General features: G+C 40.5%; 1 protein-coding gene across 1 annotated transcript in view; it reads left to right on the forward strand.

Annotated features, from left to right (window-relative positions):
• LOC120538546 (golgin subfamily A member 6-like protein 1) overlaps window positions 1-22,419 on the forward strand; it is a 48,240-nt gene extending 25,821 nt beyond the window's left edge. The window contains exons 7-8 of the mRNA XM_039767971.1: window positions 18,490-18,557; window positions 22,324-22,419. Coding sequence (XP_039623905.1) covers window positions 18,490-18,557; window positions 22,324-22,417 — 162 coding nt within the window. The 3' untranslated portion in view covers window positions 22,418-22,419. The remainder of the gene's footprint in view (window positions 1-18,489; window positions 18,558-22,323) is intronic.
• The last annotated feature ends 2,427 nt before the right edge of the window (window positions 22,420-24,846 follow it).

Below are 24,846 nucleotides of genomic sequence, written 5' to 3' on the forward strand. Positions count from 1 at the left end.
CGCCTGTGTCGGCATGCTGTCTACTGCTCTCCTGCCTGATAGTTTGGTTGAGTGCACTGTATTCAAACTGTAGTGCCCTTATAGTCTATGATCGTCAGTGTCTCTTGGATATTCGATCAACTCTTTTTAATTTTCACAAGTCGGAGATGGAGTGTGTTCTTAACAAACAACATGAGAATTTCAAAATTGTCATTCCGGACTGTATTCGCCGCTGGCCTTTAAACATTCTTTGGAGAAAACGCAGGAGGAAACGTAGATGCAGGGGAGGATTCGCGATCAAGTTGAAAGCCCGCCTGCATGCGGGCTGTATTACAAGTCCGTTTTCCGAGCCGCTACAAGGTGGCTCTGTGATTTGGCGTCTTGTGGACCAGGCGCACTGGTGGCTTCGACCTGCTCTTCCCCTGTCCTCACCCTCTACCCCCCGGCTTGGACTCCCTCGGATCGGCCACCATCTCCGCAGATCTGGAGTTGACTCAGGTACGCTACGGCCGCTGTGTAGAGTCTCTCTCTTACCCGACGCTGTTCCTTCACCTAAAATGGTTTTAATTAATGCTCGCTCAGCAGTAAACAAGACATTTCTGTTGAATGACTTTTTCTCCTCGCAAAATCTGGATTTTATGTTCATTACTGAGTCATGGATTAAATGTGGTGATCTTACCCCCTTCGCTGAGTTGGTCCCGGTAGACTGTACATTTTTTAATTCCTCCCGCCAAAACGGACGTGGGGGTGGGATAGCGACTGTTTTGAAAAACTCTCACCGTGCGCAGTGTTCCTCGATCTCTCCAGATATTTATACCAGCTTTGAAGCTCAACTTATTCACCTCGACTGGAACGGTCATATCTGCCTAGGGCTGATTTACCGTCCTCCTCACTCAGATAAGGACTTTCTTCAGCAATTCACTGACTTTATTGGTAATATTGTTACTAAATTTGATCGCTTTTTATTGATGGCCGATTTTAACGTTCATGTTTGTTGTCAGTTAAACCCTCTCTCGAGGGAATTTCTTAATCTAATCGAGGCTTTTAACCTGACACAGTGGGTTAAAAGTCCCACTCACATTCATGGACATACTCTTGACCTCATCCTCTCTTATGGAGTTGATATTACTGATGTCACTGTCTCTGACTTTATGCTCTCTGATCACAAGCCTGTTTTATTTTCCATGTGCCTTCCTAGCCTTCCTTATGTTTCTTCTAAAGTGACATCTCTGACTAGGGTATACTCACCTCAGTTTGTTAGTGTTAATTTTAGTCAGTGTTTTACAAAGCTTTGTTCTCATCTACTGTTGGACTCTCCATTATCAGACTTGGATGCAGACGAACATCTCAGTCTGTTACAAAATGCCTGGCTTGATGTAATGAATGAAACTGCTCCTTTTAAACCTCTTAAGCTCAAACCTAAATCTGAAGTGTGGCATTCTGCAGAGACTCGGCTACTAAGGCAGATTTGTAGAAAGGCTGAGCGTAAGTGGAAAAAGGACAGGTTACACATTTCTCTACAGCTGTTCAAAGATAGTCTATCGGCTTATCAGAGAGCTGCCAAATCAGCTAAGGCAACCTATTTTTCTAATTTAATTTTGCATAATCAGTCTAGACCTAAGGTCATGTTTTCTGTTATTAATTCTTTTGTCAATCCCCCAGTACACACTGGGTCAGTTGCTTCTGTTGCCCTTTGTGAAAGCTTCTCGAGATTTTTTAAAGACAAAGTAAGTAAACCTGGTCTGGGAGCCCATATCTTCTCTACCAAGCAGCCTGCTCCTCTGCCGTTGTCTATGTCTTGGGATACTTTTGAACCAGTCTCTATACAGTCACTCAAAGATACTATTGTTAAACTGAAGCCATCCTCCTCTCCATATGACGCTATCCATCCTAGATTTTTAATACAAATCATTGATTTGATCGGACCGGGCCTAGCGTCCTTTTTAATAAGTGCCTCTCAACAGGCGTGGTTCCTTCTAATTTGAAAGTGGCTACTATTACTCCCCTCCTCAAGAAGCCTTCACTCGATTTGTCAGTTTTAAAAAACTATCGCCCTATCTCGGTCCTACCGTTTCTTTCTAAGGTTTTGGAAAAGATTGTGTTTTCCAACTTCAATCTTTTCTTGCTTTAAACAATTTGTTTGAGCATTTTCAATCTGGTTTCAAGGCGGCCCACAGTACCGAATCAGCCCTCTTGAGAGTGTTAAATGACATCTTTTTAGCCACTGATACAGGGAATTCTGTGGTCCTTGTTCTATTAGATTTATCAGCTGCTTTCGACACTATTAATCATTCGATATTACTAAATAGACTAGAGTCCTGGGTGGGTCTTTCTGGCACAGTTTTAAAATGGTTTCAGTCATTTTTATCTGATAGAAAATACATGGTTAGGCTAGGAGACTTCTCCTCCTCGACGTCCTCTCTCTCCTGTGGTCTTCCTCAAGGCTCTGTGTTGTCTCCCACTTTATTTTCTCTGTATATGCTACCTCTAGGCTCTATTTTTAGAAAACATGGGGTATCATTTCACCTTTATGCTGATGACACTCAAATTTATTTACCTTTTAAGAAAAATGATCCCTGGCTATGAATGCCTTGTTATCTTGTTTAGATGAAGTTAAATCTTGGCTATCCCAAAACTTCTTATCTTTAAATGAAGAGAAGACTGAGGTAATAGTCTTTGGCCCTTCTGAACATATGAAGGCCCCGGAATTTGACCTGGGACCTTTATCAGCTTTCAGGTCTTCACAGGTTCGGAATCTGGGTGTCCTGTTAGATGACTCATTAAAACTTGACAAACAAGTCTCTGCCGTGATCGGATCGAGCTTTTATCAGCTTGCACGCTTGCAAAAATTAAACCTTATCTCACTGACAAGACCCTGGAGTTGGCCATACATGCTTTTATTACATCTCGCCTCGACTATTGCAACTCTCTTTATTATGGCATCTCCAAATCCCAAATTGCCCGTCTTCAATTGGTCCAGAACGCAGCAGCTAAATTTCTTTTAAAAAATAAAAAAATGGATCATGTGACTCGCTTCTGAAGTCCCTTCATTGGTTGCCTGTTCAATTTAGAATACATTTTAAAATCTTATTATTTGTTTTTAAAACACTACACCAACAAGCACCCATCTATTTATCTGAATTGCTTCACCAATATACCCCCCTGAGAAGTTTGAGATCTGGTGATCAGAACCTTCTTTTAATTCCACACTCCAGACTCAAGCGTAGAGGTGACCGTGCTTTCTCGGTAATTGGGCCTCGTCTTTGGAATGATCTGCCTATTGAAATCGAATGGCTCCTAGTCTGACTATTTTTAAATCTATTTTAAAAACACATCTGTTCTCTCTGGCTTACTAGGCTTTATTTTGCCTACCTAGATGTGTGTAAGTGTAGATATATGTATATGTATAGATATATTTATACAAATTATTTTTATGTGTTTCTGCTGTGCTTCTTTTGGCTAAATCGTATATTTCTATTTTATGTTGATGTTTCTAAATGTACAGCACTTTGGTCAGTCGTGTGGCTGTTGTAAATGTGCTATATAAATAAACTAAACCTAAACCTAAACCTAAACCTAGATAGATAGATAGATAGATAGATAGATAGATAGATAGATAGATAGATAGATAGATAGATAGATAGATAGATAGATAGATAGATAGATAGATACTTTATTAATCCCAAGGGGAAATTCACATAATCCAGCAGCAGTATACTGATACAAAGAAACAATATTAAATTAAATAGTAATAAAAATGAAAAAAATTAAAATAAAATTAATGTTAGCATTTACTCCCCCGGGTGGAATTGAAGAGTCGCATAGTGTGGGGGAGGAACGATCTCCTCAGTCTGTCAGTGGAGCAGGACAGTGACAAAAGTCTGTCACTGAAGCTACTCCTCTGCCTGGAGATGACACTGTTCAGTGGATGCAGTGGATTATTCATGATTGACAGGAGTTTGCTTAGTGCCCGTCGCTCTGCCACAGATGTTAAACTGTCCAACTTTAATCCTACAATAGAGCCTGCCTTCTTAACAAGTTTGTCCAGGCGTGAGGCGTCTTTCATCTTTATGCTGCCACCCCAGCACACCACCGCGTAGAAGAGGGCACTTGCCACAACCGTCTGGTAGAACATCTGCAGCATCTTACTGCAGATGTTGAAGGATGCCAACCTTCTCAGAAAGTATAGTCTGCTCTGACCTTTCTTACATAGAGCATCAGTATTGGCAGTCCAGTCCAATTTGTCATCCAGCTGCACTCCCAGATATTTAAAGGTCTGCACCCTCTGCACACAGTCACCTCTGATGATCACAGGGTCCATGAGGGGCCTAGGCCTCCTAAAATCCACCACCAGCTCCTTGGTCTTGCTGGTGTTAAGGTGTAAGTGGTTTGAGTCGCACCATTTAACAAAGTCTTTGATTAACTTTCTGTACTCCTCCTCCTGCCCACTCCTGATGCAGCCCACAATAGCAGTGTCATCAGCGAACTTTTGCACGTGGCAGGACTCGAGTCATATTGGAAGTCTGATGTATATAGATTGAACAGGACCGGAGAAAGTACAGTCCCCTCGCCCTGTATTGCTGAACACAATGTCAGACCTGCAGTTCCCAAGACGCACATATTGAGGTCTGTCTGTAAGATAGTCCACAATCCATGCCACCAGGTGTGAGTCTACTCCCATCTCAGTCAGCTTGTCTCTAAGGAGCAGAGGTTGGATGGTGTTGAAGGCGCTAGAGAAGTCCAAAAACATAATTCTTACAGCACCACTGCCTCTGTCCAGGTGGGAGAGGGATCGGTGAAGCATATAGATGATGGCATCCTCTGCTCCCACCTTCTCCTGGTATGCGAACTGCAGAGGGTCGAGGGCGTCGGACCTGTGGCCTCAGGTGGTGAAGCAGCAGCCGCTCCATGGTCTTCATCAGATGTGACATCAGAGCAACAGGCCGGAAGTCATTCAGCTCACTAGGACGTGATACCTTTAGGACAAGATATTTTCCAAAGCCTTGGGACTCTCCCTGTTCCAGGCTCAGGTTGAAGATGCGCTGTAGAGGACTCCACAGTTCCAACGCACAGGCCTTCAGCAATCGTGACGATACACCATCTGGACCCGCTGCTTTGCTGGCACAAAGTCTTTTCAGCTCTCTGCTCACCTGGGCTGCTGTAATTGTGGGTGGGGATGTCTCACCTATGCTGGTATCAGCAGAAGGATGGTTGGAGGATGCAGTACTCCGAGGTGAGAGTGGGTTACTGTGATCAAACCTATTAAAGAAGTTGTTCATTTGGTTTGCTCTCTCCACGTCTGTCTCGATGGCGGCACCCCGCTTCGAGCTGCAGCCAGTGATAATCTTCATCCCATCCCACACTTCCTTCATGCTGTTGTTCTGCAACTTCTGCTCCAGCTTTCTCCTGTACTGCTCTTTTGCCACCCTGAGCTGGACTCGGAGTTCCTTCTGCACGCACTTGAGCTCATGCTTATCACCACCTTTAAAAGCCCTTTTCTTCTGGTTCAAAAGGCCCTTGATGTCACTTGTAACCCATGGCTTGTTGTTAGCATAGCAGCATACTGTTCTTACTGGAACTACAATGTCCATACAGAAGTTGATGTAATCAGTTGTGCATTCAACAGCCTCTTCAATGTTCTCACTATGTGACCCAAGCAATATATCCCAGTCTGTAGTTCCAAAGCAGTCTCTCAGAGCCTGCTCTGCCTCAGTGGACCACTTCCTGAATGAGCGTGTAGTTGTAAGTAGTGCCCTCACTCTTGGTTTTTATTGAGGCTGAAGCAGAACCAGGTTATGATCTGCTTTCCCAAGCGCAGGCAGCGGGGTGGCGCTGTATGCGTCTTTAACGTTTGCATACAGTAGGTCGATAGTCCTGTTTCCCCGAGTGTTACAATCCACATACTGGGAGAAGGCAGGTAATGCCTTCCCCCATAGAGACCAGCTCACTTATGTATGTCCCATCGACACTCTCTCTACTTGTATTAGGTGGCCCGGAACTAGACAAAGGGAGCGAAGTCTGCATCGGTTCTTTCCGAAATCCAGGACGAACCCCCCACCTGGAAACTCGGCCCTGGTACTATCCCACTTGGTCATGATTCAGGTCTGGTTCTGTTCTCTTCAGGGTTTCTTTCATCCTGCCGGCTATGCCACTGTCACAAGAACGACACAAAGACATTGCGAAGGTTTGGGGCAGCCACCCATATAATATTTCCTGGCTGCGAAAATGCTTATCACGAACAGACATGTTCACACAACTGAATCCAAAACAGAACTGATATACTGAATGCAAGATGACAGTTTTATAGGCCAGTAAGGGAAGTGATGTCATCAGGTCTGGAACCGGAAGTGACGTCGCTGGCTGCCCCAGAAACAGGCCGGATTTCCCGAGAATTAGTACACATTGCCACACCTTGTCAGGTGTAGAATTACATTCATTCAAGCCCTTTAGTTGTCTCCTAAACACGCATGTGTGACACTATCTATCTATCTATTGTGGCAGATTAGGGTTTTCTTGACCCCTTGAACCCTCAGACCACATGTCAGACACCAGGTAAAAGTCCAAAGATGAATATTTATTATAATAATAAAGTGCACAAAGCACCCTCCTCTCCACAATACTCCAATAACAATCACAATGATCAAATAAACAATAACCAATCCTCCACTCTCCCAGACGCGTTGCCACCCTTCCACCCAGCTCAGCTCAATCTTCTGGGGTTTCCCATAACCATTTTATAGTCCATGACCTGGAAGTGTTTCTGTCCCTCAGTCCATGTGACTTTCTATCACTTCCGGGTCAGGTAAAAACTTCTCCTTTTCTTCATCAGCCTGGAAGCACTTTATTTCTTCCAACCATGTGACTGGGATTTATTTCCGGGCTGTATGGAAAATAAACGTCTCTGTATCTCCCTGCAGCGTTCCCTGGTGACTCCGACGTTATCCAGCAGGGCTGTGTATTAAAACTCCATAGTCCATGATGCCCTGCTGGAATTCGTGGGCATATCCACGTTGCAAGGAGGGCTCCACCTAGCAGCCTGGGGGTATTGGCCGGGATGAATGGCCGGCCATATTCCACACTATCTATCTATCTATCTATCTATCTATCTATCTATCTATCTATCTATCTATCTATCTATCTATCTATCTATCTATCTATCTATCTATCTATCTATCTATCTATCTATCTATTCCTCTCTGCTTAATGCATATGCTTAAAGCATAGCCGTAGCATTGGGCACAAGGCAGAAACAGACCTTGGATGGATTAATAATAATAATAATAACTAGGGGGCTCTGCCCCCCTGCTCGCTTCGCTTGCCCACCCCGGGTTTGATTTACCAGATATACAATTTAAAGACATTGTTATTTTCATGGGAATTGTTACATATGCATTATTTTCAGTTTTACTTTAAAACTTTGGTAAAAACAATACTTGTCCTTTATTTCCGGCCCCAGGCGTGGTTCCATCTCTTTCTTGCAGGATGTATAACGCTGCTCGCATTGTGAAGTGGGTGCGGCTGAACGCACGCTAAGGAGATGCTGTTGGATCATCTGCTGCCTTTCTGCTGCTGGCGAGTTGCCTGTTCTGCTTGTCTCGCTGCCCAATCATTTCAAAGCATGTACAGCAGCTGTCCTTTTGCCACTTGCATTGTGAAGGGGGGATGGGATAGGGTGGCTGAATGCATGCTAAAGAAAAGCGCTCGGATCATCTGCTGACTTTCTGCTGCTGGTGAGTTGCCTGTTCTGCGTTGTTGCTTGTCATTGTTTTGAGAGCTGGGAGCACATGAATACTGATGCTCTGTGCAATAGAGGACAGAGATGACTATACTTCCTTAGAAGACTGGCGTCCTTCAACATCTGCAATAAGATGCTGCAGATGTTCTATCATATGGTTGATGTTGAGTGCCCTCTTCTATGCGGTGGTGTGCTGGGGTGGCAGCATAAAGAAAAAGGATGCCTCACGCCTGGACAAACTGGTGAGGAAGGCAGGCCCTATTGTCAGCATGGAGCTGGACAGTTTGACATAAGTGGTGGAGCGATGGGCGCTGAGCAGGCTCCTATCAATCATGGAGAATCCACTGCATCCACTGTACAGGATCATCTCCAGACAGAGGAGCAGCTTCAGCGACAGACTGCTGTCACTGTCCCTGCTCCACTGACAGACTGAGGAGATCGTTCCTCCCCCCAACTATGCGACTCTTCAATTCCACCCTGGGGGGTAAATTTTAACATTATACAAAGTTATTGTCTGTTTTACCTGCATTTTTATCACTCTTTAATTTAATATTGTTTGCTATCAGTATGCTGCTGCTGGAGTATCTATCTATCTATCTATTAAGCATGTCTGCCAACAGCAATCCAACAACTGCTAGGTTAGATGTCCGTGGACTTGTTTTAAATGATGTCTTACTGCCTTGTCTCACATGACAGTGTAAAAACAATACTAGTCCTTTATCTCCAGCCCCGGGCATGGTTAAATCTCTTTCTCGCAGAACGTATAATGCTGCGCGCATTGTGAAATTGGGAGGGGGTTTGGGGATTTGTTCCGCTGAATGCATGCGAAGGAGATGCTGTCAGATCATCTGCTGTCTTTCTGCTGCTTCTGTCATGCTGCCCATTTATCATTTTAAAATCTGTACAGCAGCTGTCCTTTTGCCACTTTGAGTCTCTGCAGCTTGCATTGTGAAGGGGGGTTAGGGTGGCTGCTGGCTTTCTGCTGCTGGTGAGCTGTATGTTTTGCTTGTCGCTTGTTGTTGTTTTAAGAGCTTCATGTTTTGTGTATTAGGTATGTTTTAGTTTAATCCTATTATCATTTGCATTTATCTAATATTTGTCCAATATTTGTTTACAGTCAGCATCATTACTGGGACAGTACAGAGGTGCAGTCATTAGGGATGTTCCCTGAGAACTTCAGGTGACAAAAATCAAATTGTGGTCTTTTCACTGTCCGTGTGAAAGTTAGAATGTTCTCCTTGTGCCTACTTGTTTTTTCCCCCATATCTCAAAGATGTGCAGGTTAGGCTGACTGGTAACAATATATTGGCCTGGCACAAGTGATTATGTCTGTGTCTTTTCATGGAGAGCATCCCTATTCAGAGTTATCTTTACAGAATAGGCTCCAGGCCCCATGACTTTGATTTGTAATGAGGTACATATTTCTAAATTCTGTCTACTTCACTCTGTTTGTGTTTTTACCACATTCTAGAGTATGTGATAATTGGGGTTGGCCAATTTAGAATTAGAATAATAATAATGTTAAAGTTGTGGTCACGTACTCAGGATGGTGACAGAGTGACTAAAATATTTAGAGAAGTTGTGCTTTTATGGGGTCATTTGTAAAAGGGTGTGCTTATTTTTTAACCTTCATTTTACATTTACATGTACAAAATGTGAAATCACTTAAAATGGCAAATATTTAACCTAAATGGTAAATGTACGTAATCAGCAGGGCTGACACCGGACCACAACTATTGTAGTTGCTGGTGAGAAAGGCCAGATCAAGCATGAGACAAACTCGTACCAGAAGAAATCTCTCAGTCCAAAAAGGTCTGGTTTAAATAGGTTTGGTGACATTTCTAAGTAAACAGTCTACACAGGAATAGAGAAGAGTTGTTACACACATGTAGAATAAAACGCAAAAAAAAAAGTTTCTTCTTGGTAAACTTCAATTGTTTCTACAATTAAGTTGTTGAGTTATTTCTCTATGCTTTACTTCACATTCAGTATGTGCTGCACATACCACTTGTACCAATGATGCCCACCATGCTTTACACACGGTAAGGCAGCATGCTAACTCAAAATAATCTGTAATCAGAGTGACAAGAAATTCTGTAATTAGAATATTCCTTTTCAATTCAGCTTGTTGGGGTTATAAGAGCCTTCCATATGCTGTATTCTAATTTATAGGCAAACATTTAACATAACTAAGAAAATGCTTGCATCAACTTAACATGACATAAATAACTGGCAAACGGCTCTTACAACTATTAACTGCCTGTTTAGTGCTTATTTAATCAGAGCTCTTACTACCTACAGTTTTAACCTATAGATCACGCACACTAACTAACTGCCAAGCTCATTTGCTATAAAACCAGAGGCACTTAAAACAAAAAGAATAAAAAAAAGAGAAAACCTTCACCAGCCATGGTTTGGCATTAATAAAACTGGTGCCAATGGTAAAAGTGGATGTGGTGCCAGCCTGCCCACACACACAACCTCTCTGACTTTTCCACAACAGCTTGATGAATGACTCAACTGTAGAGCTTAGAATGAGGATCTTCTAACAAGATGTATTTTAAAGTGAGGCTTAATATGTGAAATATGCTCAGTGCTCATTTAATCCGTTCTGCGCTGTCTGTGCCAACTGCCAATTGAAATTCAGTGAGATGGAGAGAAAGAGACAGGATAAAAGGTTTGAAAAATTCATTTGACACTTTGATGGTATTGAGAAAATATCACATTGTGCTGTTTACAAGTGGATGTAGTCCAGCATCATCTTGAGTTTTCAGGGCATCTCACAGTTTGGTTGGTACTGCAAGCCCAATGACTTCTTCTCATTACCCCTATGTCTGTCATGATACCTCTGAATGTTGTGTACTTTGCTTAGATTTTATTTATTTATTGGCATACCTTGCCTAAGTAGATATGCAGATGTAGAAAGAAGTGGGTGTAACCAATTTGCATATAGTGTAATACTCAGCTTCAGATTTTGTCATTGAATATTTAAGCATTTCTTATTTACATCTGATGTCTCTCTATTATATAAAAAAAACCTGGGGTTGAGACGTGCCCTTCTTGGAAAGACACTTTGACGTCCTGCAAGAACAACCAATTTAAAACAAGATCACGGACATCTAACCTCTCAGTTGTTGGAATGCTTTTGGCAGACACACATGTGCTCTCAGCTCTTAAAAAATTCCATACGTTCAAGATGGCACGTCAACGGCTAAGCGAAGAAGAAAGAGCAGCGCACCGAAAAGAGACCCAAAAGCGTTAGAGAGAAAAGAAGGCAAAAAAGAATGCAAAAAAGAACAATAATAATCTATGTGCAAATTCTGAAAATAAGGAAAGTAATAATCAGCCCGGACCAAGTGGGACTGAAAGCCTTGTAGGTCCAACCAGGGACAGAAATAAAAGACTTCATAAAGACGTTCAAAAATGTTGGCGCAATACACATGCAGAGCAAGTTAAAGAATATGAAAGTAGTAAAATTCGAAAGTATCAAAAAATAGAAAGTAAAGATCGCATTAGCACAAACAAACGGAAATTATTACTTGCTGAAATAACAGAACAGCAAAAACAGATCAAATATATGGACATAGGTGATATGTCAGAAGTATGTAGATATTGCAAGACTTTAAAGTTTAAGTTGGAGACTTGTAGATCTTCTAATTCAAAGTGGTGTTTCTTCCCAATGAAGAGGTGTATCTGCGAGAATTAAAAGATTTGTTGTTTAGTGAAAGTGAAATCCACAAACACTCCAGGCAAAATATCAGAGTCTACAATAATCTTTCCACGTTCGCCATACGTTATCTGTGGTCCCGCAACAATTAAAGCTACAAGTTTAATTTAGAAGAAACCACAATTCGGTCAGGTATATATTTATGATCACGGAGAAGCACTGCAACATAGAACTGAAAGAGTATGTAACAATTCCCATGAAAATAACAATCTCTTTAAATTGTATATCCGGTTAACAAAACCCGGGGGCGAGCAAAACGAGCAGGGGGCGGAGCTCCCTAGTTTTAAATAAGATAATTTTGCCATTTAGACTTTATTTTCAAGTTTCTGGTTTGAGTATGAAGATTAAGAAAACATCTTTATGTACTACATGCAATGTGAGCACAATAAATTAGATAGATAGATAGACAGATAGATAGATAGATAGATAGATAGATAGATAGATAGATAGATAGATAGATAGATAGATAGATAGATAGACAGACAGACACAGACACATGTGAGAGAGAGACAGACACACAGACACACAGACACACAGACACACACACACACACACACAGATAGACACACGCACGAGAGAGAGAGAGAGAGAGAGAGAGAGAGAGAGAGACGGCTGGACGCATAAGGCAGAGAAGGCAGTTAAAAAATGCACCAGGCTTATTTTTAAAGAGACAGATCTGAGCATTGTTTTAACCTCATTGTATTTAATGAAGTCTTTTTTCTATTGGATTTTAACCTCCACTTCACTTCTGTTTACAGCGATCGGTTTGTAGCATGCATTGTTGCAATGTTTACTTTTCTTGACGGATTTTTCAAATGTTCATTTTTTTCCCTGTGCTTAAAACTCATTAAAAAAAAGTGTTTTTAGGGAGAGGTTCATAGCGCTATAGCGCAAACTCTTGCAGTGTTAGTTTTCTCTGTTTTTCAAGGTTTTCTCAGCATTATTCAATGTTTTTACATTTAGTTTACTATTACGCTGTGCTTTCTATGGTATGATTAACTATATTTGTACTTAAAAATCTTTAAAAAAATATATTTACATACTGTTTGTTCGGTCTGGAATGGATTCATTGTATTTACATACAATTCTATGGAGGAAATTACTTCGGTTCACAACCAAATTGGTTTACGACCAGACTTTTGGAACGAATTATGGTCGTGAACCGATGATCCACTGTACTTTATTAATCCCAAAGGGAAATTCAAAATACCCAATTAGATATAAAATTAACAAGGAAATACAGTGGTACCTTGGTATACGTCTGCTTTGGAATAAGTCCAACTTGGTATACGTCCTGTTTGGACACGAAAAATTTTGCTTGATATACGACCTTTGTTTGGAATATGACTCGCGTGCTAACCCTGTTTACCTCTCTCGAGTCAAAGCCACGACTGCCCACGAGCGTTAGTGCGCCAGTTGCTAGCATTCAGTGAACAACCCTCGCTATAACTCTCTGTGAACTTTCACGTGTGTGATATAGCGGGTCCACAGCTCCTGTCAAAGTCCAGCTTTAAAATAAATAATCACCGCACTCGCAGCTTGGTGAGGGGGCGTGGTGGTTATGTGGCTGAAGGTTGTCAGGGCGATTAGCGATGTGGGCGTTTCTCACCAAAGTGCACTTGTGAGGGACTGTCCGCATTCATGATTGTTCCTGGGGCTACTTATCTTGATAAACAGAAGCGTGAGTTGGCTTGAAGGGGAGTAAAAATAAAGAAGCGGGGGGCCGCCAGGTAAAAAGGAACTGGGCTACTTCTTGTTTTTTATTTTTAAAGAATGCTTCCTGCTGTATTTTAACTTCGTTGTTTTTAAGAAGAACACCTTGTTTTGTTAATTGTTTTAATAAAAGCACTTTGCACTTTTTCACCATCCCCTTGCTTTGTTGTTACCGATGAGGTTAGCAGCGAGGCACATTACCGATGGTGTAGGATTCAAGGGCTCCCCAGCAGCAAATGGAAGCATACAGCAAACCTGCATCGTCACAACGTGATTGTGTTTTTTTCATGTAAATTTGAATTGATTGTTGAAAAGTATGAAGGTGGCATGCGTATCCGGGACATGGCTGTTGCATACCGTTTGCCTAGAACGACGGTATCTACGATTGTGAAAAGCAAAGATGTTATTAAAAAGTAAAGTGAGGTAAAATTTTCATTTATTTCATCTAATTGCTTTTGTATTTATGTATTTTAGTATTAAGCAGTGTTTAAATTATTTTATACAACCCCATCAATGTATAATATGCCAATAGCAATAGGATTTTTTTTTCATGGAAACGGATTAATCATTTTCCCATTTTCTTATGGGAAAAATTTGTTTGGTAAACGTTCTGTTTGGTATAAGTCAAAGGGTCTGGAACGGATTAAGGACGTATACCGAGGTTCCACTGTACTCATTTTGACATTTATATTTAGCATTTAAGTGAGACATTAAGCCAAATAGGCTGTGTGCATGGTTGAGGCAGCATGTGCTATAAATATTCTCCAGGGTAGAAGCTGTATCCCAATAATCGTCTGCACTCACAACCCACTGTAGAACTTTACGATCAGCTGCTGTACAGCTGTGATTCCACACTCAGATACAGTGGGTTATAATACTGTGAGTGGTGCACTGAGAGTAACAACACTAAAGCAGCTGTGGTGTTTGGAATAGTTTGGCCATTCCGTGGACCATTATATTGTTACAGGTTGATTACAATCAGATGTCTTCAATTTATAAAAGATATGTTGTTAATTTCAGTGTATTTCATAAAGCCGTTTCAGGGATGTGAATCTAAAAAACAAAAGGGAAACCGCACAGGAACAGTAGCACTGCAAGCAGAAAATGTGCATATACAAGGCAGGGGCTGGTGTGATGGCAAATTTAGTTTTTATACATTGAAATGTGAGCTTGGAAATGGGCATACAACATTTTTGTATGTACGCACCATTTATACCTGAGGCCCCAGCTCTGTATTTGCAACAGAGACACCAGGCTAGTGTTCTCCAGTGGCCAATCATGTTCTAACACCTTTAAGGATTTCATGCCCAATCATTAACCCATAATGATAAAGTGAAGATATATTTTAAGAAAGGTTTGAAAATTTGCTTAGTAAAGATCAAAAATTGAAGTATTTCATTCACATATAGTAAGTATATAACCTCTTAATTCAGTACTTTGTAGAAGCCCATTTGGAAGTAATGACACTCTTCATGGGTAAATCTTTCCAAACTTTGGATTTTGGCAGTTTATCCTATTCTTCCTAGCTGATTCTCTCATGCTTCGTTACATAGGATAGGAAGCATCTGTAAATTGCCATCTTCAGATCTCTCTGGAGAACTTTTAGGGGGTGTAAGTCTGGGATTTGGCTAAGTCACACAAGGATAGTCAGTAGCTTGTCTTAAAGAAATTCCGGCATTGTCTTGGCTGTATGCTTCAGGTCATTGTTGTGTTGACAGTGAACCATTGCACTCCAGAGAAGATTTTTTTTCAGGGTTCCCTCAGTTCTAACCTGTCTTCCTGCCCCTGCCACAGAGAAGAATGTCCATAGTATGCTTCAGTATAGAACTGGTTTTAAGCAGGTGATAAAGAGAACCTGGACTTCACCCAACACAGTTCTTGGAGTTCTGTCCACAGAGTTACATCTTTTCCCTCATGCTGTCATAGTCTTTTAAACTGTCATATGCCTTTTACTCACGAGTGGTCTCTGTCTAGCCACTCTACCATAAATGCCTGGTTGATAGAGTGTTGCTGAGATGGTCATTCTTCTTACAGGTTGTACCATCTCAGTAGAGAACTCCTTAATCTCTGTTATAGTGACCATTAAGTTCTTTAACACTTTCCTGATCAAGACCCTTCTTACCCAGTTACTCAGTTTGGCTGGCTGACCAGCTCTAGAAAGAGTCCTGGTGGTTCTAAACTTCTTCTGTTTCATAATGTTTGAGTATTTTGCTCCTTTCATTTAACCCTAACAGTGACAATTAACAAGTAGCAGAGCAGACACCCAAGATGAAGAAAGCTTCAACTATTTCAGAGTCAGACTCGCTAATTAGCAAATAATCAATTAAATAACCAGGACACCTGGAAAAACATTGTGAAAATAAATATGAAAATACTGTTAACAGCTTAAAAAAAAAAAAAACTAACTACGTATTCCCAATATGAATATATTAGTACATTTTAGTAAAAATCTACCAAACTTAATTTTGTAATTTCTACATTGACTCCAAAATATAGAAACTGGGAAATAATGACTCATTAATTAGGCTAGGAGTCCAATGAAAAACTGAGGTTGGTTGGAAAAAAAACCTGCAGCCACAGGGGGTCCCCAGAACCAAAACTGAGAACCACTGCTCTAGGCCCAAAATGACCTTAATTTTAGGTCATTATAGGACAATATTTTGTGCAAGAAATGACACCAGTGATAAAGAGTAAACTAACAGGTGTCTTCAGCAAAAATGGTCAGAAGTACTTGCATGACACATCAAGTGACCCAGAGGTTCACCCCCTAATGGGATATGAGGGGTCAAAGTTAGTCTTTTTCACAAAACTTTACAAAAATGGGAATTGGTAATACAGGCATGTAGGGGGTTATTTTATGCTATGTCGAGATTGCTGATCATGAATATGATATTTGGTGGTCCTAGACCTGTAAGAGCCCTTCCAGAAGGTTAAAAGTGACAAAATACAAGTACATGCATCTAGTATCATTTTAGGCTATTTCAAGGCCAATGACTATGACTATGATATTATTTTTGATATCTGATCCTTTACTAGAGAGCTAAACCACTTTGGACCTCTGTCAAAGGAGGAAAAATGACAAATGTCTATTACAACTGAGAATACGTAGACTTTAAATATTTACATTGAAGTACACATTTTAATATTTCAAATATCTGATGCAACTATGGTACTCCGGTGTCTTCCCACAGTCCAAAGACATGCAGGTTAAGTGCATTGGCGCTTCTAAATTGTCCCTAGTGTGTGCTTGGAATGTGGGTGGGTGTGTGTGTGTGTGCGACCTGTGGTGGGCTGGCACCCTGCCCAGGGTTTGTTTCCTGCCTTGTGCCCTGTGTTGGCTGAGATTGGCTCCAGCTGACCTCCGTGACCCTGTAGTTAGGATATAGCGGGTTGGATAATAGATGGATGGATGGATGGATGGATGGAGGTGATGCAGCTATTCTTGTTTATTATTTACTTCTGCCTCATGAAGCAATTCATTACGTTTCTTAGGAATACTATTATTATATAAATTATATTAATTTCTCTCTATTATAAAAAAAAAATCCTGGAAAGGAAAAGCAGGGCGACAAGACATGATCTTCTCGGAAGTTCTCGGAAGACACTTAAAAGACCCGCGAGACGCAAACAATATAAAATAAAAGCACGGCCAGCAAACACTCAGTCGTGTAAAGGCACATAGCGCACACACAGATCCTGTGCTCTCAGCACATATAAAGCGTATAAGGGCAATACGTTCTAGATGAAACATCAACGACTAAGCAAAGAAGAAAGAGCAGCATGGAGAAAAGAGACCCAAAAGCGTTGGAGAGAAAAAAAGGCAGATATGAAAACAGTGGAATTCAAAAGGCTCAAACAAACGATGTCACGATACACATGCAGAGAAAGGTACAGAATATAAAAGCAATACAATTCGAAAGTATTGTAGCGTCCCAGCCAGGTTGGAGCCTTTTTTGTTTTATGTGACTGTTAGGTCCGATTGAGGGAGGGCGGAGTACAGCACGGAAGACTGATAGCAGGGTATTGATTGATGCCGGTAAATCGAGACCTGGGGGATGAGGAGTTGGAGAAGGTGCTAGAAAGTTGTGTTTGGGGTTACGAAGTCGGCGATTGTTCAAGTAAAACTTTTGTGACACTTTATCATGTCAGTCGCTACAGTATCAAAGAAAAGAAAGAAAATTAGCGCAAACAAAAGGAAATTAATCATCAGGACCAGGTGTAATTGAAAAAATAACAGGACAAAGCAAGGTCAGAAATAAAAGGAAAAGAGCAGAAAACAAAGTCTTTTCGCATTCAAATCATTCAATGCACAAAACATAGATTTACACAATAATGGACCATACGCTATGAGAATCTGTGGTCTCACAACAGTTAAAGCAACAGCAAGTTGAATTTCAAAGAAAACACAATTCGATCAGGTGTCTATTTATGATCAGAGAGAAGCGATGCAAATTTTAACAGGTGACAAGAAAGTTAATGTATATATTCTGCGAATAACATTAGACACCAAAGGAGATCTTGATATGCCATTCGTATTAAAATGTTCACAGTTTCCCGTGAGAATAGCATTTGCTATGACAATTAACAAATCATAGGGACAAACATTAGAAAAAGTCGGATTATTTATTAGAGAAACAGAAACAATAGTCACTCACAGGCAGTTATACGTTGCACTGTCCCCATGTGTCTCCAAAAACAGAATCAAAATTCAATGCGATCTTGAAGAAAAGGTAATTCCAAATATTGTTTTTAATGAAGTTTTCAAGTAAAAATGCAAATAATGAAATTGAAACAATTCCAAAGAAAAAAAAAAGCTTTTAAAATTGTTTATCCGATTAACCAAACACAGGGGTTGGCGAGCGAAGCGAGCAGGGGGCAGAGCCCCCTAGTATTAATATAAATTAGGCTTAAGAAAACCTGTCCATTAACATAGCTGTTAAACTAAGACAATGGGGAAGAGTAAGATAAAAACTCCAGACAGTTGGATCCCTGGAGAAAATAAAATTCTGGGGAGTCCACGCTCAGTTATAAAGGACAAAGTCAGACAGTCCTGGTGACCACAGTCAGCTGGCTGCCCACCCACTTATGGACATTCCATAGCTGAGTTTGCAACTATCAAATGAATCTTCCCAAGGCTCCCAGTATCTTAGATATCTTTCTGTGGGCAGGAAAAAGGCTTGGAATTAGAGCAGTGGCACTACAATATGGCTGTTAAAGACCATAGAATAGGAGGCACATTGCCAGTCAGAAAATGTGACCTATGTCAACTGGGCAAGTGGGTAACAATGTGTTTTTTTCCTCACCATTAACATTTTATTCATTCTGTCTTGATCAGGAAGAAGAGCCCATGTGCTTTTCTGTGCTCGATGATGACACTGAAGAGCCTCCAAAACCCTCAGACAGGTAATTTACAGAAAATCTGTCTATTTGACATCCAGATTAGTGCCTCAAACTGGGCACAGGTGGTAGTGTGGCAAAATTCAAAAGATTTTGTGAATATTGTAATTTTAAATACATAAGCAGTGGCTATAAAAAAAAGTACTTTCTTTGTAAGTACTTGTCTTACAAGGCGGCAGTGTGTTGTATGCAACTGACATTTTTGGAATGGGAGCAGCACTCTTTTGCCTGAGTATTCATTGTCTCTCCTCATCACCTGTTCATGCCAGTTCAATGTACATTCTTTGACATCTCTACCACTTTTGTTGTTCCTTAGATCATCTCATTCCTGATTCTATCCTTTGTTGGAACTCCGCACATCCAACTCAACATTCTAATTCCTGCCATATCAAACTTCTTTTCCTGAAGTATACAGCATGTACTAATTGCCTATCCTCTGGAAGCACCATCACCTCAACAGCTGTGTTGGGGGTTTCATGAAATGGGAACTGCTTTAATCCTTTCTTAAAATTCATCCCCTGTAGCCCTGGAATCAGCCTAGTCGCTCTTCTCTGGACCTTTTCTAGCGCTGCTATGTCCTTTTTGTAGTCTGGAGACCAAAACTGCACACAGTAGTCAAGATGAGGCCTCACCAGTGCATTATAAAGCTTGAGCATGACCTCCTTGGACTTCACATCGTGCTATATATCCTAACATTCTGTTAGCCTTCTTAATGGCTAGCTTAATGGATAGCCTAGAGTCCACTATGACTCCTAAATCCTTCTCATAAGGTGTACTCTCGATTTTCCAACCATTCATTGTGTATTCAAACCTAACATTTTTACTTTCTATGTGTAATACTTTACATTTGCTGACATTAAATTTCATCTGCCACAAATCTGCCCAAGCCTGTATTGTGTTCAAGTCCTTCTGCAATTATATAACGGATTCCAAATTATTAGCTAATCCACCCAGCTTGTTACTTATATTCCTATCTAAATCATTTATTTATATTAAAAATAGCAGCGAACACCACTCATAACATCGGCCAGTTCTGATGAGGTTCCTCGCACCATCACCCTCTGCTTCCTGTGTCTGAGCCAATTCTGCACCCAACTAAAAACATCATCTTGAATTTCAAATTCTTTTAGTTTGATACCCAACCTCTCATGAAGCACCATATCAAATGCAATCTGAAAGGCAAGATAAATTATATCATACGCTCCACTTTGATCATATCCTTTTGTTGCTGCCCCATAGAAATCCTGCATGTTGGAAAAACATGACTTCCCTCTTATGAATCTTAACCTTGACCGCTCAGTACAGCTCCTGTTCTTGCCATGTGTTGCTCAATCTTATCCTTATTAATTCTTTACATTGAATTTTCCTGTGATGCATGTCAAGCTTACTGGTCTATAGTTGCTTGATCTGCCCAGTCACCCTTCTTATACAATGGCATGGTAAGAGCCATTTTCCAGTTCTTTGGTATTTCCCCAGTGCTCAGTGACATCCTAAAAATACATGTCAAGGGTTTATATATGTACTCGATAACCTACTTGAGGGCAAATATCATCTGGTCCTGGACGAGACGCAAATGTTCTTCAAAATTAATCTCCAGGAAAGAGGGGTTCCTGGAAGGAGGAAGCAATGGCAGACACATTGAACAGCAAGGCTCCATAGGATGCCTATTGTACATTGCTGCCACTGACATTGAGGAGAGGGTACAGTGACTTGGCAAAGCTATTGAGAGGATGGGATGGAGGTTAAGAGGATAAAGAAAAATTAGAAGTTTTAAACCACGATGGGGAATTTATAGAGGAATAAGGCAGCATCAAATCAGGAGCAGAACATAACACCATTAGTATATCTTCAGGTCTAGTACGGACATTGTTTGTTCCAGTGACTGAGTAAAATGCCTAATTGGAGGCCATTTATTGTTCCAGAGAAACCTTACTATTAAGAATCTTCATTTAGTCCAGTGTTTAATGGTAGGGGATAAAGGAAACCAGGCACTTACTGTATACAGCTAATCCAAGAACTACATACGTTCATCATTCATTTGAATTAATTCCTAATCTGGTACAGAATTTCTAGGGAAGTGATTTCTAAGATGATCAAGATGCCTTAATGCTGCTAAAACTGTGATAGTAGTTGGAGGATTTAAGGCTTTAAAAAAGGGTCAAATAAATACCCAAACAGTAAATGAAGAAGCCAAAAGAGCAGAGGGAAAAAATACACAATGTGTGCAGATGTCTAAAACTGGAAGGTCAGGTTTTGTCCAGTTGATCTTTTGACAAGGTAAGGTTTCCATTGATTTAAGTGCAGTATACAAGGTACTTTCGGGTGGGGCATTAACCACAAAGCAAGATGTCACTTGTGTACTGATTTTTTTTTACAGTGGAAAGCATCAGCAGAGTTTCCTGCCTGGCACCTTCAAAGATCTGAAAAGGGCAGAAAACATTAAGAGTTGGTTAGGAAGGCTACCACGGTAGAGGAATTTAATGCTTTCATCTTATAGGCCAGTGTTTCCCAAGTACAGTCCTGCAGGACCATCGCGGATGCAGGTTGTTATCCCAACCAGCTTTAAATTGCAGTCCTGACTTCATTAAACAAGCTGTTATTTTCTCCTTTGTGTTTACAAAAACAAACATTTATTCTTAGTAGGCATGGACCAGTAGTAGTGTATGTTACGTGGAGATACTTTGATATTTTTATCATCTCGATGTTCATTCCAGTTTACCTGGCCATTACCTACTAAAGGCACGCTAGTGGGTCTGGCACTCAAATAGCTGCCACCTTTCACCAATCGGTGTTGTCTGTCCTGGTGTCTTTCTTCAAAGCTAACACAGAGGAAAATGATGGAAGAGGAGGTGCTAAGGCAAAACTTTAGATATTTCTAAATGTACTTTAAATGTAAATCTCACTACAGTTTTGAATACAGAATAGGAGAAGGAAAAACTAAAACACCAGCTAATTAAACAAGGAGATCAGTTCAAGGTGAAATGGCTGACCGATTTTCAGAGGTCCTTAAGAACTTGGGAACCAAGAGGCATTGTACAAATGCCTCTTCAAATCTAATGGGAATAAAAATTGCCAGAGGACACACCAGCACACACGCAGCAGAGCAAATAAATGGGCCAGTGTTGGAAGCACATCTGTATGCAGATGTCAGATCTTGACTGGGATAAAAAGAAAAATACAAAACATAAGCAAACTCCAGGATCAAAGTCTGCCGCAGAGAGCACAAGATGAACTCAGGCTTAGCTGACAAAGCTTGTGAGCTACTGTGAGCAAGATAGCTAATAAACTGGAATTAGAAATCATGCAAGCCTAAAGATCACTTCTGCAACACGGCTCTCTCTAAATGGGGAAAGGAAGAGGAGAGGGGTAACTGGTTTAGTGCTATCTGGTTTTATTCAAATGCTTGCTATTAAACTGTGCATTTCTATCGAATATCCTGGTAGTTGTTAGCAAAGCAGATCAATTAAAATAAATAAAACACACCTCCATTAAAGTTCTTGAACTGAAAAATGTCAGCAGTCATGCTGGTCATTTTTGTTCAATTTATGTAACTAAAACACATTAAATTGTAAGTAACTTCCATTGAGAATAGAACAAAGCGATTGATTTATTCAATTGGCTATCACCTAAATACCTGACAAAATGAAAAGGGGTCCACCACAAAAGCTGGAAATGTCTCAAATTGTGTCTGCCAAACTGGTAATGTCTGCGAGATTTGATTAATGCCAAGCAAGTTCTCTTTAAACTAGTCACCCATCTACTTTGTCCGCAGGTTCTACATAATTTCTTCAGCATCAACAATCATGCATGAATGCAAATGTCCTGCCCTGCTGCAAAGATATGAAATCTCACCCGACGTGTTCTGAAACACCAGCCTGCCATGAAAAAGCAGAAGGGGCTGAAAGGACTTCCTGCTGAAGAGTGAATGGACTTTATAAGAATTTTAATTGTCAATTTTCTGCATATCTGTACAAAAGGCAACTTTCAAAAGCTGAATTTTGTATTGTACCAATATTTGGAGAAAAATCAGCTGTACTTTAAATTTGTGTGTGATTAAAAGTAAATAACATTTGAGAAATTGACTAGCATCAGGCAACTTGAGATAACTACTTACCTGTATTAGGCCCATAGAGAATCCACTTTAATTGCACCATTTACGTCAAGCTTTTTGACATTCAACATTTCCAATATAAACTCGTTTTTCTCTAGTTTAACATTGCCATGTCGTAAACTTCATCTTAAAATCAATGTTTAATTTACTAGATTTTATCAAACCCCTTCATAAGCTAATGTAGTACATTAAATGCTTTGTATTGTGTTCCTCGACCCAGTTGTTAATCGCTACGCGCTTCTTAAACCGACTTCCTCTCTTGCACTGAGAGTGATTGCCACACCGAATACATTCACTTTAAGATATTTCTGCTCTCTGAACATTTGGAATGCTACTTGGTATTTTCATGATGAAAAGCATTCAAGTATGTATTAAACATGTGGGAGCAAGGAGTCCCCAGGTGTATGTTCAGTGTAGAGAACCTTTATGGCAGGTGTGACAAGGCTCCAAAAAGCTGGATGTATGAATGGGTATAGCACAGGTTTAACTGAAATATTGTGTAAATGCAGGGTTAGTGATCTGGTGGTCAGAGACACAAACACAGAATTCAATGGATGATCTTCTGAGAGGCCTTTCTTTACTGCAGGAGTGCTGTCTCAGGCAAATGAACCAAACCCCCAGTTCCTAACCTTCCTTTTTCTTTCTTCACATAACCAATCACCACATGATTAACATTTTTGTGAAAGTAAAACTAGCTATAAACTTAAGACACAGAATATTCGAAACTTTGGAAAAATCTTCATTATACATGTTTAATTATGCCATCCATTCAGGGTAGATCCCAAATACCAGCAGGCATTGTGTGCGAGGCAGGGACAATTCCTGAGTGGGGCACCATACATACGGTAGGGTCAACTTAGCATAACAATACCCTACATCCCACAGGACTTTGTGATGCTGCCTTAAGTTTCCTGAACTTGAAAGGGATCCATGAAAGGGATATCAAGTATAAATCTAAGAATTGTAAATGTCCAGAGAGCTAGGATGTCAAACAATGTTTTGTGTGTGGCAATTGCTGCCTGCCACTGCTGTCAGCACAGCGCAGGAGGAAGCCCCAGAAGCACATAGCGATTAACAAAAGAGGTTTACAACTGTCTGACAAACTAAAGTGGAAATTTCAAGATCAATGTTGGAATTTCCACTTTAACAATAGACTTTTTTCCTTCAGTGTCCCAAAAAATTGTTGCTATTGTGGAAAAAAGCACAGAAGATGGTATCCGAGTCCTTTAAATTGTATCAAGTCATTACAATGGGGAAAATAATGCTTGTATTGCTAACACATTTATATGTCAGTATTTAATTTGCTATTTGCTGTACCTCAAACAATGCACAAACATCAGCTCTGAAAGATCTGCAAAGTGGCTTGCTGTCACATGTTGATAGTAAACAGACTCTGACATTAATGTTCCAACTTAAACACACTGCGCCCCCGATGTGTTTGCAGGTACTGCTAGCCGTGCATGCATTGTGTTAATCGGAGGATGTGCTCAGAGGACGTGTCAAATGAACGTCAGGAACACGCAGTGTGTAAGCATTTCGAGTGAATTATAAACCAGCCCTAACACTCCACTACATTATCTTGCCACCCTTTCATTTGAATATTTAAAACTGTCAAGCCTCAAATCAAAACTTCCAGCAAAAACTGGACATACCATTTAATTCTGAGTGTCCAAACAGATGTTGGCACAACAGCAGAAGTGAGGAGGCCTTCTTACATGTAGGAAATGACCTACCTTGAAATGCTGATGCTTGGCCTCACATAGTTGAAGCCATGCCTGTGGGCGATCAAACCAAGGGAAAACCTTGGAAGCTTCACAGTAAGGAGTAGTAGTTTTTTGGCCAGGCATTTTTACACTGTGTAGACTAGATTTTTAAAATGCAATTTATATAACTTGTCAAAACGCACAGAAATCAACCCTAACCCAACGATCACCACTACATTATGACAGTAAGTAGAAGTCGACCATTTTACAACTGCTCAGATACTTCAGCTTACCCAAAGGAAGCTGAACACACATACAGTACTAGCCAGATGAAGTGTCCACTTAATGCCTCAAGTATTAAAGTTTCCTGTATAAATGGGATTTTCACAGTACAGGTCTGGGAATTGTAATATTCAGATCCTACTGGCAGAAACCCACATAAGCTTTACCAGAGAAACAATTAGATTATACTTGTATGCAC

This window comes from Polypterus senegalus, chromosome 1, assembly GCF_016835505.1.
Source record: "Polypterus senegalus isolate Bchr_013 chromosome 1, ASM1683550v1, whole genome shotgun sequence".
Classification (NCBI taxonomy): Eukaryota; Metazoa; Chordata; class Cladistia; order Polypteriformes; family Polypteridae; genus Polypterus; species Polypterus senegalus.